Below are 17450 nucleotides of genomic sequence, written 5' to 3'. Positions count from 1 at the left end.
CGGTGTATGGTAACACCCAAGTATCTGAATGATGTCACCTGCCATTGAAGGTCTAAAGGGGGCAGGGATCTATGCTCCTCTCTGTACAGTGCGGCGAGGGGATAGAGACAGGGCTTATCTTTATTGATCTGAATGCCCATGTGTTTGTGGAAACCATCTAAAGTCTCTAAAATGTAGGGCAGGAGATGCTCCGGGTTGTGCAGGTACAGAAGCATGTCGTCTGCGTACATATAGACGAGGTGTGTCTCCCCGTCGAGTTCGATGCCTCCGTCTCCGTACTCCTGCCGGAGATACGCAGCTACAGGCTCCGCAGCAAAAATGTATAGCATAGGGGACAGTGGACAACCCTGCCATGTACCTCTGTAGAGGGGCCATTTCTCAGAGTATGACTTATTGGTGCGCACTCTGGCCATGGGATTGGTGTAGACCAATTGGGTCCATTTCAGGAAGGTGGTCCGATCCCCATCCTGACCACGGTGGCATATAACCATTCCCATCTCACCGAATCGAAGGCCTTGGTGGCGTCTAGTGACGCCACAGCATATTTCTGGGGCCCTCGCTCGGTGCTGTATATTATGTGGTGTAACCTGCGCAGGTTTTCGGTGATAGAGCGCCCAGGCACGTAGCCAGTTTGGTCCTGGTGAATGAACAGGGGGATCGCTCTACGTAATCTATTAGAAAGGAGTGCAGTCTGTATTTTGTTATCCACATTTAACATAGACAGTGGTCTATATGACCCACAGTCCGTCCCATCTTTTCCCGGTTTCAGCAGGGGGATTATTATGGCTTCTCTCATGGAGTCGGGGAGGGTACCGCGCTCGTAAGCTTCGTTGTATACCTGTGCTAGCAGTGGGGCAAGGGTCTCCTCATTTGTTTTATAGAATTCCCTGGGTAAGCCATCCATGCCCGGCGCTTTCCCAGATGGTAAGGATCTAATTATTGCTTTTACTTCGTCGGGGGTGATTGGGTCGTCTAGGGCTTCAGCCATCTGTGAATCTATTTTTGGTAGCTCTGGTTATCCAAGACGTCCTCTATCTCGGTGTCAGTGGGGGGTAGGGTCTTGGAGTATAGGTCACGATAGAACTTGGAAAAGACAGAGTTGATCTCTACCTGGGTGTGCGCTGTGGTGCCATCAGGTCTGAGTATGTGGCAAATGGGAATCCTAGGGGTTTCCTTTTTGTAGAGCCAGGCTAAGAGTTTACCGGGTTTATCTCCCAGCATGTGCGTTCTTTCAGTCTGCTTAGCGTAACTTAGTTTCCCCAAGGTTTCCCAGTGTGACAGGCAGGTCTGTCTCAGTTTGGTAATTTCCTGTAGATGTTCTGGAGTCGGATCTGTCCTGCTCTCCAGCTTCCCCAACTCCCTTTCCGCGCCCTCCAGGGAGTTAGTGATGGACCTCTGGGCTCCCACCACCGCGGCTATCATCTCCCCCCCTCATGACCACCTTATATGACTCCCACGCGGTACTGACGCATTCAACACTGTCCAGGTTGTTTTGCCAGTATTCGTTGGTACTGTCTTGTATATGATCAAGAAAGGCTGCATCGAGCAGGGCTTCGGCCCTAAGTCTCCACGTGAGAATCGGGGGGGGGGGGGTCTGGGCGGGTATACTTCCCAGGTGGCCAACATGGGGGAATGATCTGACAACACCCTTGGCAACTATTGTGCTTCGCTAAACGTGGCTTGCTGCTCCAGACTGACTAGAATATAGTCCAGCCTAGTGTGGACGTTGTGTGGCGGAGAGAAGGAAAATTCTCTTCGCTCAGGGTCCTGTTCCCTCCACAGATCACATAGTGATAGCTGGCATATTAACTTGGATACTATCTTGGCTGGGGGGGATGGGCAGAAGTGTTTAGTATCAGACCTGGCTTTGAGGGGATCAAGTGTGCAATTATGCCCCCCTCCCCCAAATCATGGTGCAATTTACATAGGGGCTCAGTCGCGAAAACAGGGAGTAGAAGAAAGCGGTGGCATCATGATTAGGAGCATAAGTACTAACCAGGCATAGTTCCTTCCCTTCCATGGTACCTTGCACAAGTGCCATCCTGCCCTCGTCGTCCGTTCTGGTGCTCACCACTCTGAATGGGATGTTCGGGTCGATCCAAATCAGGACCCCTCATGCATAAGAGGAGTAGGAGGAACCGATCAGGGCTCCTCGCCATGTTTTGGCTAGCGCCTTCAGTTTTTCCGTCGTCGTGTGTTTCTTGAAGCATAGCAATTCCGACCTTGCATCGTCGCAAATATGCGTGTATCCGGCGTTGTTTCACAAAGCTGTTCATGCCCCTGACGTTCCACGTCATTAATTTTATTTTTTTCAGCCATATGCGCCGTGGTGTCTGTTGCTCTTCCTCGGTCGAGGTCCTGTCGATGCTGTATCTGTTGTGCAGTTATCCTGAGGTCTCAGTGTTTTTTGTCCAAACTTCCCAACGTGGGTGCTAACTCTACGTTTCTCCCTCCCATTAAATAAACTTCCGCAAACATAGAACTGGTCAAGCGAGGTGACCCTCGTTCTGACTGTCCCGTTTCCGCTCCTTAGGACCAGGCATGGTCTTCGGGTGCCCTACGGGTGGGTAAACATACCCTGAAAAAGAAACTCCTGGGGGGTTCGGGGAGCACTTGCTTCGGTGTCCGCAAGTAGGATCATATCAGCCGATTAATAGGCTAGGTCTTTCTGCTGATACGCAGTTGTATTAAGAAGCGTTCTCCTGCGGCTTTTGGGAGGCAGTTCGGTGCGGCTTCCGCCTATTGTCTTCAACGTCGGGTAGTTGCTGTCCGTCCATCCATTCCCGTGCTTGTTCCGGGGTGTCGAACAGGAGGGTCCTGTTGTTGCGTATTACCTTTAGTCTTGCAGGGTATAGAAGCATGTACCACAATCCTGCTGCTCTTAATCTGGCTTTCGTATATATGAACTGAGCTCTGCTCATCTGTACTTGGAAGGTGTAATCGGGATAAATCGCAATCTTGGCGGCGTCCCTCTTGATCTGGCCACCTGATCGTGAATGCGCCAAAATGACCTCTCGGTCCCTGTAATTAATTCAGTACTTTCGCTATCGTGGGCCTAGGTGGACGCCCTGGTGGTGGTTTCTTGGCAAGTGACCTATGAGCCCTCTCTATGGAGAAGCCCTGCAACAGCTTTTCTGCGCCAATCTCCTGCAGCAGGAGGTTCTCCACGTAGTTGGTGGGATCTGGACCTTCAATGCCCTCCGACAGGCCGAGAAGCCGGATGTTGCGGCGAGCCCTACCTTCTGCCTCCTCCGCTCTGCCCTCCAAGTTCTTGACTCTCTGCTGGAGGCCATCTACCTCGTGGGTTTTTGCTTCTGTATTTTCACGTACCTTGGTCTCCAGCGCTTCGGTCCTGCCAGCCAAGAAGCAGACATCCTGACGTAGAAGGCCCAGATCCGTAGCCACGGCGTCAATTTTGTTCACCATTGTTGCTTGGAATGTCTTAATGGCTTCCAGTAGTTGGGTGTTACTAGGTTCGGCCGCCGTTACAGTGGGGCCGGTTTCCGTCCCAACAGATGCTGTGTCCGAGGCCACGGGGTTGGGGAGTCCGTTGGCCGTGAAAGCGTCTATGGTGGTCTGGCACTGCTTGGACCTAGCCCCCTTCGGCGTTGATTCGTTCGAGCGCGACATTCTCCTGGATCCGGCTGCGTCTGTGGGCTTTGGGCGCTGAGGGCTGTTGGGTAATGTGCGCTTTCTTTTGTGGCCTCGGGTGAGGCTCGCGGCTTCTAGGTGCGGAGGCCTGTGTCGGGCGTATCTTCCACTGTCCCTCGGGTGTCTCGGTAGCCCATACAACGCCGCAGATGCTCCGTTTGGCAGCTGTGCCTCCAAGTCGCTCTTCCTACTCTTCTCACAAGGGGTTGTGCGGGTTTGTAGTCTCGCGGTCCGTTGGGATGGCGCTGGGTTCCCCGGGCTCATTGTGTGAGAGCCGCCATCTTGGTTCCTCGCCGAGCGGTTATCCGCGGGCGGACAAAGCGAGTCTTTCGGGCTTACACCCTCGAGTGTGGAGGGTCCTGGTGCTTCCCGCAGGCGTCCGCAACAATCGTGGTGCTTCGCAGGGTCTGTTGAATGTTTCAGAGCCGTAGAAAACAGCTTATAAATGGCACATCTAGCGGAGCTCGCCGAAGTCGCGTCCTCTCTACATGGCGGTTAGCCACGCCCCCGCTTACCCCACTTGTGTTTAAATTAACCATTTATTTTTACAATACATAGTGATTCAGTGTTTCTTTGGACCATATTTATGCTAAAGGTTCTTTGTACCTTCCTACAGCCCTCTCTCCCTCCTAAAATAAGCCTGGCACTGGTCTGTCTACGCTACCCCATACTCGGGTGGTGCCGCCTTATACTAAGAGTAGAGCTTATGTACTGCCTCAGATGTATTCTTTTATGAAGCCCTTAATTGGACTTTAGAAAAACTGTCCTATCAGTTATCCAGACTTCATAACGGGTAGACAACCCACCCCCACGCACCCCATACAGAACAAACTACTCCATGTAAGAGAGGGCCATTTGAGACAACTGCTGAGCAAAGGTTTTGGCATTGGATATCCAGGGGGGGGTCTCAGGTGCAAAGTCTTCTTCATATGACAACTGACAGCAGATTCCAGTCTCTGTCATCAATCTAACTAAATGGATCACCACCAGGCTGGAATTGGCTGAAGCGCCCACTCCCACGGTGTTGGTGGACACCCAAGACACCTCAGACATTATGAATAGTATGAGTGAACCCGATCACGGTCTGGAGCCGCAAGGGTGAGGACTCCTTCATAGAGAACAGAGGTGTCCAGGGCCGGCCTTTGGGGAGGATACACCTCATGTTTCACAGAACCGGGCTCTGCAAGATCCAGGCAACAGTCTTCCAGCCTTAGGCTCAGGACTCTTCGGCCTCCAGAAGAGCGAGCTAGGCGATGCATAACTTGGAACTGCTTAGGCCCACGGTCGTCGAAGAGGGAGGCACCATGGGAGGCCTCCCCTGTAGATTGAAGAGCAGAGCTTTGACTTCCTGTAGATGGCTTGGACAGTAGTTGTCCCAGCGACAGTCTTCCATCGTCCTTCTGTAGCCGCATATGCTTCGGCTCCAGTGCTCAACTGGAGAATGACTCCAGATCCTTCCCATATGTACAAAATCCTGGGATGCGGGACCCCTGCGCCCACCTCTAAGGGTGGCTGTCCATCCAGGGACGGACAGCTCCGGTAAGGTCATGAACTCATACAAGGTCCATAATGTGTATTGGGTCTGACTGTAGACACTTACCCCGCCTGAACCTTTTGCACAGAAGGCTACTTCCTTGGCTATGGTCACAGCTGAGGTCCTTATATGGTCACTGTTGGAGTAGATTTCCTTTTTGAGTTAAATTCTCTCCACCTGTGAGTTCTCCAGCACTTTATGCTGGACCTTTTCCACACTCACTCAATCTTCTACTCTAACCTGGGGAGCCCTTTTTTACCTCTTTTAGGTACTTTTTAATGGAGTTATGCTTTCCTCCATGTTTTCTGGCATCTACAATGTATTATTGCAGCATACAGCTTTTTCTGTGCAGTGTTGCTGGAAGCTCCTTCAGCTTTCCTTTTTACTTTACCTGTGTTAACACATGTTACCAGGGCAGGGGCAACACACTTTTGTCCCTCTATTTTATTTTGTGAGATCAGCACACCCCACCTCATGTGGAGTGCTGAGGGGAAACATTGTCTCCCTTTTCCAGTAACCTTTAGTTACTGTTACAAGTGCATCTGACAGGCTGATGGCAGTGTACCTTTTTGCATGACTTTTGGTGGGCCTTTGTCGCAGGCTGCCTTCACGGCTGTGACGGGGACACTAGGGTCACCATTTGCCTAAAATCGTGCCTGTACTTTAAGGCTTGTTCATGATGACTTGTTACTTGAGCCTTCTCCTACCTGCCTGGGTGGGGGAAGGTCTTCATGGGCATTTTGTCTTTGGCGCTTTTCCCTTGGAAAAGCCTGCCAAGGCTCAGTGTCTGAAAGGACAGGAAATGAGGGCGGTACCCGATCTACCCATGGCTTTATCCTGCAGTGTGCCTGTCTGGAACCAGTTTAAACTGGGAGACTGGCTGTCCCCTTTGACAATCGCCCCCAGATTTGCATGAGAGGCTTGTCTGGTGATTGGTTGGCTTACCCAGTGTTCTTGTATAAAAGGGGAGGCTCCTGGAGCTGAACCTCAGTTGACCACTGGACTGGAGATCCGAAGAGGAATTCGAAGGACGGCGTCCCAGCATCTTCCAAGTGACTACCAGAGCTGTTGAGTGACGGCTGAAGACCCAACCCCAACTTCCGAGCAGCAGGGAAGATCTTTCAAAGAAGACTTCCTCCCACGGTCTGGTGTGCCTAACCAGTCTTGAGAAACCTGCATTTTGCGCCATCCCACGAAGAGCTGCAAACTCAGAATACCCTGGAACCTTTGCCATTTTGTGGTGCAACCTCGTGTGAAGCGTGGATCCGGCTGAAATCCTTCTGGGCCTGCGGGAACACGATTCCACTCCTTGAACTCCCCTCAGCTGAGTCGAAGACCGAAGAAAAGTCTTCAGGACAACTGCTGCTTCACCGAATACTGTGAAGGGTTCCAATGAACCAGTGTCAGGCAGATCCGCTTGTGGGCATCCCCCTCCTTTATTGTATCTGTCTGTTCCCGCCAGAGTGCCTTCATCCATCCAGTCCCTGAAATCCAAACCAGGGACAACTGTCGTCTCGCTTTGGGGACCAACCTGCTGCATCTAGTTCTTAATTTAAAAGTTACTGTCCCGGGCCTAGGTACTTACCTTGGTCTTGATGTGATCTGGTGGTGTTCGAGTGGTGCAGTTAATACTTCCACCCCCCTCCAGGGCACCCAGAGTCCCATTGGGGTGAACCACCCATTGGGCTTTATTTCGAGAAAATGACTATTACTTACCTGCAAGACATGAAGAAACCTTCATAGACTCTGCTCTGTTCCCTGCTAACCTAATTCTTTCCTCTTCAGCCCTTGGTCCCTGGATCCCCAGTGCCCCCCTTGACTCTGTGAGACTCACCTAATGTATAGGGGTAGACTTTGAAAGATTTGCTGAGCAGGGTTACTTGAAGAGTTGATCTAATGTTTGCTATTAAGTATCAATCGTTTTTCTACCTTTGCATTGCTTTATATTTGATTTAAAGTGTGCTACCCTTTATTCTACTGTGATATTGAGTTAATAGTATTTACTTACCTTACCAACCTTTGTGTATATAAAATCACTATTTTTATTTAACTGCTAGTGTCAGTGTTTCCCTGAACCAAGTGTATGCTCTAAGCATTGTGTGCCTCACTACAGCCCTTCTACCTCTTTAGAGTAAGCCTGACTGCTCAGCCATTCTACCAAACCTTTGGGTAGTCCGGCCTAAACTAAGAGGTGTAACCCTGTCACCTAAGGTGTGCTTTTCCAAGTTCTGTCACAGACAGCAACTTGTGTAAAACTCCCTAACAGTCCCATCCTGCCCATCCTTGGGAGGACGGCCATAAGGGCAGGAATACCCCACGACCGGGCTTGACCAACATGAGCAGCCTTTCTGAGCACAATAGTGCACCAAAGGTTGCCAGGTGGTCAAAGAAATGAAAGGTGCATAGTAGTGCACCCAAAATGAAAAACAAGTGCTACTGCTACCGGCCTGCCTGTGTTCTACTATGTATGGGAACAAATACTCATAGGCCTAAAAAGAATGGGAACGCAAATTTTCCCTGCACTACTTTGTTACAGCGGCAGTGGTGGTCGCCCCTGGGCACCAGTGCTCCACAAACTGAGTTAAGACTGGGAGTGCAAGTGTGATGATCCCTTCCTTTAATGGCCAGCAGTCCACGCTCTGTTTGCTTAACTGTTAAGGAGGGCTGTGTAACCATCTAACTCAAAGGAAAGACCACACACTGCTAAACAGATCGTAGCATTCAGGCCCTAACTCAAGAGGGAGGAAGGCCAGCAATAAGGTGCAATTAATCCCATTAGACACCACAAAATAATACACCACACTGGCATACTGAAGAGCCTGCACACACGCAAAATATCTACTAGGTCAGAATAAGTGCTTGGGGGAAACATTACACAAAGTAGAGCTTGGTGTAGATATGAAAACAGCAGTGGCCAGTTAAGACCCAAACTACTCCTGACCCTAAAAGGCAAGCCCCATAACTGTTGGCATGGTAGACATTATACATATAGACTTCGGGCGGTGGGAAGACAAAGGAATCCTAGACAACAGAAACAAAAATGTATATCGTAATTTCCAGGATTTAAGATGCCACAAAACTAGTCAAAATATCCCTCCTACACTTTAGCACAAAATATGTATAATAAATGGGCACAAGTTAGCAGTCTTGTAGCTCCCAAGAGGAAACTAGTGGGTACGCAATGTCCAGTAAACCTGGAAAGGCTACCAAAGTTCAGGATACACTTTTGGCTCACACTAGCTAGGTCCATAAAGTAAGATTCGATTCCAAAGAATTAAAACACCTTTAGCAAGGGGTGATGAACGAAATCCAGAATCCAGAGTGTTATTCAAACCTTCACAGATGTACAGTGAGTCTGGAGTAGTACACACAAATGTAGTGTTGGTGGGAATATGCCATGTTAGAGACCCAGCATCTCAAGGAAGGCAGGAAGTAAGGAAGGCAGACCAGCAGTGACCCAAGAGAAGAGCAATCTGCCTTCACATGACTGGTGCCCACCACACAGGGGTGACAATGACTTGAGAAAGGCCAACTGTTAGGGAGAATTCTCAGAAATGTGCTAATTCCCTTCTACCTTAGAGACCCCAGCACTTTTGCTGGACTTTAGGATTTTTAATTTTTATCCTGGAGAGAGTAAGACATTTCTCTCACTCTCATGTATTTTTCTTTGATTTAAACTCTGTGTTTCTTTTGGTTTTGGAGTCTGACAAACTCCATAGGCATCATCTTAACACTGTGACACCCAGCACTCTCAGTACAGTGTCTAGCAAAGTCCTTTGGATTTCTGCTAAGTTTTAAATACCTTCTCTTGGATAATAACTGTTTCCAAGAATAGTTAAGTGAAATTGACTTTACTTACATTTTCTCTTTATAGACCCAGCACCCACTATCTTACAATAGGGAGCTGGAGAGGTTACTTAGTATCCCCTTTCTCTAGTTTCTCATGTAACATTTTTATGTTACCCTTTATTCAATTAATGGCTGGTGGCAGTGGTTTACTTTTTCCTACTATTTTATGTTTTTACCGCAGGCTGCGTTCGCAGCTGCAGTATAGCACCCATGGGGGCCCATTTGTCAAAATAGCGCTGGTCATCTTTTTTTCGCCATTTCTTGTTGGAAAGGTCCTTCTTGAGATTTACTCTGTGTGCCAAACCAGGTTTGGTTCCTTTGTTCACTTTGGCTTTGGCGGGGCTCACTGCTGAAGCACGCTTCTGGCTCCAGCGTGTCTGGCAGGACAGGAAGCGAGGGAGGTTGCAGAAACTCCCTGTGCTTAATCCCCTTGGTTACAGGAATGCACCCAAAGGTGATTGGCTGGCTAACTGTCCTTGGAGGACAGCCACCCTTCTGTGTGAGTGACGGCTAGGCTGCAAATGAATGGGAGAAACATGTATAAAAGGCGAGGTATCTTTTGGCTTAGAAGGCAGAGTTGACCACTGGACGAAGGAATCCGAAGAAGAACTTAAAGAGGACACCTGCTGGAACTCCTGGACCGTTGGTTTGCCCGGTGAAGCCCTGCTGCAGTGCCGAAGCTCAGAATTCACCTTGACTAGAGAAGTCCTGCAAGGACGACTTCTCCCCTTGAGTTGGTGGGACCAATCAGCCCCAAGATGAACTCGACTGACGCCCTCTCTGCTGGCTGTGCTTCCAATGCTGCTGCAGGAACTGAGTACAAGGGGACAGGGACACCAGAATCGAGTGCATCATTTTTAAGTCAGACCCGAGCTCCAGGAAGATCCTCCGGACTCCCTCGAAGCAGGATTAACCAAGCCTGAGCCACCTCAACAGTGTGCTGGACCCCAGAAGCAAGGAAAGCCCAGAAGGCGTCCAAGAACCGCGGTGGTGCTATTAGCGTGAAGCTGAAACTGCAAAGCGCTGCTGATCTGAACTTTTTCATTGCTGCCACCGACCTTCGAGCAGGAGTCCTCAGACGTCCTCCCTCTTGTCCCCACGACTGAGGCCCAGGAACAACAGGATCTGCCAGACTACAACAGGAACAGAAGCCAGCTGGAACCATTTCGTGAGACCGAAGGTACTATGAACTAAGGGGTACTTACCTCTTGTTTGTGTAGCTTGCTTGCTTTCAGTTGAGACTTGCATTTGCTGCCAGTTGCAGAGTTGCTTGCAGTTTTGCCCTTCACAAGCCTCCCAGCTTGTGTCCAAACAATGATTCTTTTTACAACAAACTCTCTTTAACATTGTGCAAGACTTTTACCTACCTTCAAGAAGTGCCTCAGCTCCCCTAGACTTTGTTCAATTGGCATTGGCTGTCCTGGCTCCCTGAAGACTATTCTAACCTCTGACTTTGTGTTTAACTATCCCTCCAAAAATGCATACATACTTTACTTGTATAGCTGGGAAAGGGTTAATCTACATTGCATTGGGGAGTTCAAAAGTGCTTATCTGTTTGAGAAACTTGTTAACCATTGTTTCCTTCCCTGACCTTTTCCTTTTTGCCACAACTTCAGTATTACAGTTAAAGGGTAATAAGTGATATATGTCCACAGTGTACTAGCTATTGAAGTCACCTGAGGGTGTAGGAATTTCTGTGTGCCATTCCAAAAGGGTATCTACTTACTTTACTGAACTGAAGGAGTGTATTTTGAAGTGTATTTTAAGTGTTACATATTGCTCCCTTCTAAAGAAGGCTTATTTTAAAACTGACTGTTAAATTAAAAAATAATTAATTTATCAAGAAACCTTGAGTATGTGTTATTTGAATACATGCCACTGTGAATCTGTTACAACCCTACAGCTCACATTGCCCCCTCTTGAGATGAGCCTGTCTGCTCACTCTGCCAACTTGTGCAGTACAGGCCTATAGCAAAGGTTGGGTTCCTATTGCCAGGGGGTCAAGGTTGCTGTAGTGCACCCAAAGGGTTACTGCATACAATCTTGCCTAACGTCCTCCCTCTATTTCCCCCTCTTTGTCTTGTCACGCCTAGAAACACTTGTGTATCGTATCATCTGGAGAACCGCAAGTTGCAGACTTGCTTTAGTTGATCCGAGTCATCCTCTTGTAGTCGTCGTGGGGTGCTCCTATAATCTAGATGTCTGGGAATTCTTGTGTTCTATTCAGGGTGGAATTCGGATTTCAGAAAGCTCTCAAGTTGCCAAATCCTCTGCACTACCAGATACTGAAGTGTTATTCTATCAAAGGTCCAACGTGCAAGAGTCTGATTTACTGGCAAGTAAAACCATTGGTTTCCAGTCTTAGTATTTTAAAGTGAATTATGTCAAGCAAACTAACTCCACGTTTAGGAGCAAGACAGAGAGGCAAGTTAATGGTATGCCACATCACACATTCCGATTGGATAAACACATCCTTGCAGATATTCATAGCCTGTTTAAAACAGCGTATTGGCAAACCACAGGATGTTGGGTGAGGAAACATGTATTCTATTGAGAAAAAGAAGCTAAATGGTTGCCAGCAGCGTGGCTCCTGCACCCAGCAGACCACCATTTGATGAAATCTTGTCAGTGTTTCTGCAAAGCACAGGATACACAGAGGGGTTCCTGATCTCGGTCGTGTGGTATTCCTGTGCATGTGACCACTAATTGTGGCCTTTCATTAATGAAACCCATGGAACAATATTCAGGTGTGCCAATCATTTCTCCAGCTTTTGCTAAATAGAACAATGTGTACACAGAGCAGGTCTAGTATTTACAAATACTGCGATGATTAAATATGGGCTTTCCCGCTGTTTACTTCTAGAATGTTGACAGCATCCACCTTTCCTGGGAAACTCCATCTTCTCCCAGTGGAAACATCTTGGAATATTCGGCTTACTTAGCTATCCGTACAACCCACCTGCTCGAGAACCCGCTTCAGCTGGTCTTCATGAAGATCTACTGCGGCCTCAAGACCTCGTGCACTGTAACGACAGCCCAGCTTGCCAACGCTCATGTCGATTGCTCCTCCAAGCCTGCCATAGTCTTCCGGATCTCTGCCAAGAATGAGAAAGGCTACGGGCCAGCCACACAAGTCCGGTGGCTTCAAGGTGAGTGCAAAGCTTATTGGATTGTCTTGCTCTGTGCGTGGTATATTTCCTAAACCTATTTGTGCACTATGTGGAAAAATCTCTTCCAATACCGCTTCCTCTTACTCAAACATTCATTTAGCATTTTTCCAGAGGTAGAACTTTCTGCTATTCTATTGGGCACCCCCTTCTTGCCCGTTCAGTGCCAAGGGACCAATTCAGCGCTGGTTTCTACCTGTGTTAGTCACCGACGCAAGACTCAAAAGTAACTAATGCTGAAGCAGCCAGTCCTACACTGCGCCGTCTTGGATCTGCATGCTTGCCTCAGCCGATCCCCAAAGACATCCTTAGCCTAGCATGTGAGTTCTCCAAATTTGGCAACATCTTATCTGGCCTCATCCAGACCCAAAAGCTGAATTTGTTGGTCTCTCAAAGAAGGTGCGTTTTAGTGAATACCGCTAGTGTCTAGTGCGGATACACCAACTGCAGGGTGTGGATGGGGCTCTCCCCCCAAGGTCATGCAAACTGGCATGTGAATGTGACTCGGCAGTGAGGCTCCACTCTTAGGAGGGGAGGGAGTTTAGTGTAAGGTGCAGATTACTCGCCACGTAGGATTACCCAGGCAGTGTATAGTGAAAATGTACACTTTATTCAAGTAATTGCCAAGAATAGATCTAAAACAGTAAACGTGATCCAAGGGGACACCAGGTACACTTTAAAACGCAAGCAACACGCATCGGCAGTAAATGCGTTAAATAGTGGTTGCTGGTTTAAAGTGGAGAAAGTGTTGAATGCAAAACACAGCCTTAAAAATGTACGCTAAGTATGCTTTCCTCCATACTTTTTAAGGGCATCTGTGTTTCACTTTTGTAGCACACAGCACCCGATGTGCAGTGTTGCTGGGAGCCCTTTAGGCTCTCCTTTTTATATTTTTATTTTCTTTAAGAACTACTGTTCTCTTTGTTTGAAAGATACTTTCCATCCTACTTAGCTTTTCATTTTGCGAGATCGGCACACACCAGCCTATGTGGAGTGCTGATGGGTTACCTAGTTTCCCCTTACTCTCTGCTCCTGTAACATTCCTGTTACAGTTACAAGCATACACATATGGCTGGTGGCAGTGGATGCGTTCTACTGACTTTTGTGGTATTTTTGCTTGCTTTTGCTGGTTATGCACAAGAGGGTCACCTTTGTTCCAACATGGTGGCTCCTTTCTTTTTTTTGTCATTTCTTGTGTGGTTATGTCTTGGTCCTTCTGCCATCCTGGGAGGAGGAGGTCCTGATTGAGTTTTGTCTTCGGCGGGAACCCTTTGTGAAGCCAGCTGAGGCTTCAGTATGTCTGTGAGGACAGGAAGCATGGGAGGATCCCGAAACTCTGCTATCCTTTGTCTGCTGATGTGCCTGAAAGGAACCAGTTCCCACTGGGGGGCTGGCTGTCCTGATTGGACAGCCACCCGCCCCTTTCTATAAACTGCAGAGAGTTTGCAGAAGATAGTGTGAAATCCTGGTAAAAGGTGAGGTTCCTGAGGCATAAGGCAAGTCGACCACTGGAACAGAAGATCTGAAGAAGACAACCAGAGACGCCTGCAGACCCTTCCAGCAACCATGAAGAGACCGTTGCTGTCCTGGCCCTGTTTTTGAATCGACAGAGGAGCTCTGAGGACTCCTTCCCTTTGGCTGGTGGGACCAACTAACTATAAGACGACCTGACAAGGAGTCATCCCCCCAATGTAACCTTCCTAGGCTGCAAACTGCCGAAACCAGGAGACCTACGACCCAATTGCAGTACATCGTCTTCCCGTGAACGAATCCTCCCAGAACTTTGGTGAGCTCCAGTTGGACCTCAAGAGGCCAGATCCCCCTACTCAAAGTCCCCTCACCCGAGTGCAGGACGGAAGAATCGAGGCAGATTGACCAGGTGGTAAAGGTTCTTCTTTGGATTCCGAAGAATCCTTTGCTGAGAGCCCTTTCTCTCAACTGCTGCTGAGACATCCCTTCCAGAGTCCCTCCTTTCGTCACACCGACCAAAGACCAGGAGATTAGGTCCATCTCTGTTGCACCGTGAAAGAACCCAGCTGCATCTTCATCACTCCTCATGTGCTGTGGGACTCAAGGTAATACTTACCTCAAGCCATTTTGTCTCTCCTGTGTTGCTGGAGTGCTGATTCCGGTGTTTGGGTGTTCCCCCATACCGATCGTCCAGGCCTAATGCTTGTGCACCATCAGGAAGCCCAGGCCTAATGCTTGTGCACCATCAGGAAGCCTTTCCCAAGCTCCCTGAAACCTATTTGACGATCAGAAGCATCTTACTTGTAATCAAGGAAACTGTCCGGACATTTGGTCGACGTAATTTGGTGGAAAACCAAATAGTTGAATTCTTTTTTTTTTAAATTTAGTTATATATATATATTTCTGATGTTTGTTAATCTGCTTAGAATCACATGCTGTGCATAGGTCCGACATCCAGTGGTCACTGCGGAGTATTGCATTTTGTTTTTCGTAGTCGAAAAGGGGACGTCGACAAGGCGTGTCTGTAACACTATCCCTATAGTGACGTGCGTTGTACCCACAATCCCTCACGCGTCGAGGTCCCTCAGATTGTTTTTTTCCACCCAGTTTATGGTCGCCTTACGCGGAGCTCCTAGAGAGACATTGCAAAACAATTACTACGGACCTCGGTCCTTAATATATACTTATTGTAAAGATCCCTCCCCTCGACGTTAGCTGTGAAGCTGTTTCTCCGCCGTGCAAGTTTTCGACGGAGGGGAAGAGACGGAGGAGATCCCTCGGCGCTGCCGAACACGTGGCCAGGCCTCGCCGGCCAACATACAGTAGGGAGAGTGGGGGTTCGAACTTTTATCTTCTCGTCGAGAATGTCTTTCTTTCTCCCCTATCTTTCCCTTGGGGTTGTTATCACCAGTTTTTATTGCCTCAGCTATGGAGAGGACACCTTTTAAGTTTTGCCCACGCTGTAGGGGCAAATACACTTGGAAGGACAAACACAAGCTCTGTAATCGTTGCTTGCCCCTCGATCATAAAGAGGACAGCTGTGCGGCCTGTAAGCTCTTGAAACCAAGAACACTTAAAGAACGGAAAGTTAAGAGGTGGGCGGACTACGCTATGTCGAAGTCAGTTTCCTCACCCGCTGCCGCTGTTACAGAAAGTGACGAGGAGGGTGACAACTCGACGTCCGTTACGGAAGTCATTAACCCCCAGAAGGAGCGCTCGCGCTCCTCGACGTCCGTCCCCGGCCCCGACGGGCTCGGCTCACGCCCTGCTTATGGGGATGAACACCCCGGCGACAAGGACGCACACAGACCCCATAGGCCTAAGCACACAACCCACGGCTCTTCTTCGTCGAGGACGAAGGATCCGCCAGCGCCGAAGGGGACGCAGGGCACTCCGGCGTCGACCTCAGACCGCAAGGGTCTCAAGCCCCACCCGCAAACGCAGCCGCGACCAGCGATTGGGCTTTCATCTAACACGGGCGCTACCTCAAAAACATCCGACGTAACGCTCCATAGAGCGGCCGTCGAAAAACAACGCGCAGCGCAGGCAACGCCGACTCCAGAACCCTCGACTGATGAACTCGTCGTCGAGAGTCTGGCGAGAATTGTTTCCGAGGATAAACGTAAGCGGACGACGAAACAGACGTCGAATACCGCACCCAAGGAAATAGAAACGCCGAAAAAGCACAAGAGTAGCCAGGAACTGCCCCATTCATCTAAAGGCACTTCTGAACTACCGGAGGGCTTTTCTGAGGGCGACGGAAAACTTTCGTCGACGTTGTGGGAGCGTTCGAAGCGTTTTGAAGGTGATAACACTGATTTCCCCCCTCTAGACTATTCAGGGGTTCCCCATGAGACCATGGAAAGACTCCATTCTTGTATGGAAAAGATGGAGAGGTTTTTGGGTAGCCAAAACCCACCCACACCCAAAAGACCAAGAGAATGGACCCAGGATGACCCTAGGGTCAAGATTCCTAGGCTGTTTCCCCCTTCTACAGATGCATATGACCTCACTGAAGAGGAGCAATACCTCCAGGAAGATGAGTGTTTAGGTGGAGAGGAAGAACATGAGGAGGAGAGGTTTGAGGAAGACCCTTACACTAGCGCAGGAGCTTTTGAGGAAGATACAGCTACCTCACAGCCCTGGCACTCCCCATCAGTGCAGCCTTGGCAATCCCCATCGGTGCACTCAGACCCTGATGTCTTTCACCCTTCTCCTCCCAAGGACTCGCCTATTGGGAACACCTCCCCCATAGACACCCAGCCTTCACTTAATGCACTATTGCGCAAGGCAGCAGCGCATTTTGAAATAGACACAGGGGAGACTCTTCCGGACATAGACTTTGTAGAAAAAGTTATTAAAGAAAAAGCCCCGGTCAGTCAGTCCATTCCGCTCCTGGCTTCTATAAGGAGAAGAATAACTCCTTCCCTTTCCAATCCGGACTTAGTCAGAGGGGTCAACCCTTGGATAGAAAAGCTCTTCAGCCCTTCATCTTCTGACCCTTTGTACATCAGGGGACATTCTATTCCGGACTCTCTGGTAGTTACTAACGCAAGGAAGAGAGCGGGGGTACCACTATCTACTAGTGAGGCACCACCTGACAAAGAGGGCAAGAAGCTCTATGCACTTGGGAAGAGAATCACGACCTCCGCCGCCTTCTCAACTAGGATTGCGAATAACAATTCCCTATTAGCTAGCTACGCAGATGCACAGTGGAGCAAGCTGCGCAGCGAAGCAGAGGACGCACCAGAACCCCTGCGTTCACGCCTGTTGGCTACTATATCAGAGGGAACTCTTGTAAACCAGGGCATCGTAAAGAACTGGTCCCCTCCCATGCATCACCGGTCGGGGGCCGGCTAACATCGTTCCTTTCAGCATGGGAGGGAATAACGTCAGACCGCTGGGTATTATCCACCATAGCCCACGGATACTGCATCGAATTCAACGGTTCCCCAAAATACAGACCCCCACGGAACCGGCGCATGACACCGGAACACCTCACTATTCTTCTTCAAGAAGTAGAAGAGCTACTAAAAAAAGAAGCTATAGAGGCTGTCCCCCTATCGCAGGTAACAGAAGGTATTTATTCTTACGAAACATGCTTCTCCAATACCCAAAGGACCGTAGACCTTTTGTCCCAACTGGGCTTCTCCATCAACGAAAAGCAGTCCAGCTTAGACCCCAGCCAAATCAAACAATTCCTAGGGGCTCTAATTCGAACAAAGGACGGCCTCGTCTTCCCCTCCAACGAGAGGGTTCAAAACATGCTGTTTCAGATC

At 49.1% G+C, this 17450-nt stretch overlaps 1 protein-coding gene across 1 annotated transcript in view; it reads left to right on the top strand.

Annotated features, from left to right (window-relative positions):
• HCFC2 (host cell factor C2) overlaps positions 1-17450 on the top strand; it is a 389963-nt gene that overhangs the window by 330059 nt on the left and 42454 nt on the right. Inside the window, exon 12 of the mRNA XM_069629914.1 lies at positions 11898-12183. Coding sequence (XP_069486015.1) covers positions 11898-12183 — 286 coding nt within the window. The remainder of the gene's footprint in view (positions 1-11897; positions 12184-17450) is intronic.

The sequence above is a fragment of the Ambystoma mexicanum genome, chromosome 12 (assembly GCF_040938575.1).
Source record: "Ambystoma mexicanum isolate Mex_15411 chromosome 12, UKY_AmexF1_1, whole genome shotgun sequence".
In the NCBI taxonomy this organism is placed as follows: Eukaryota; Metazoa; Chordata; class Amphibia; order Caudata; family Ambystomatidae; genus Ambystoma; species Ambystoma mexicanum.
The sequence above is the reverse complement of the archived record's forward strand: the minus strand, read 5'-3'. Positions and strand labels throughout refer to the sequence as shown.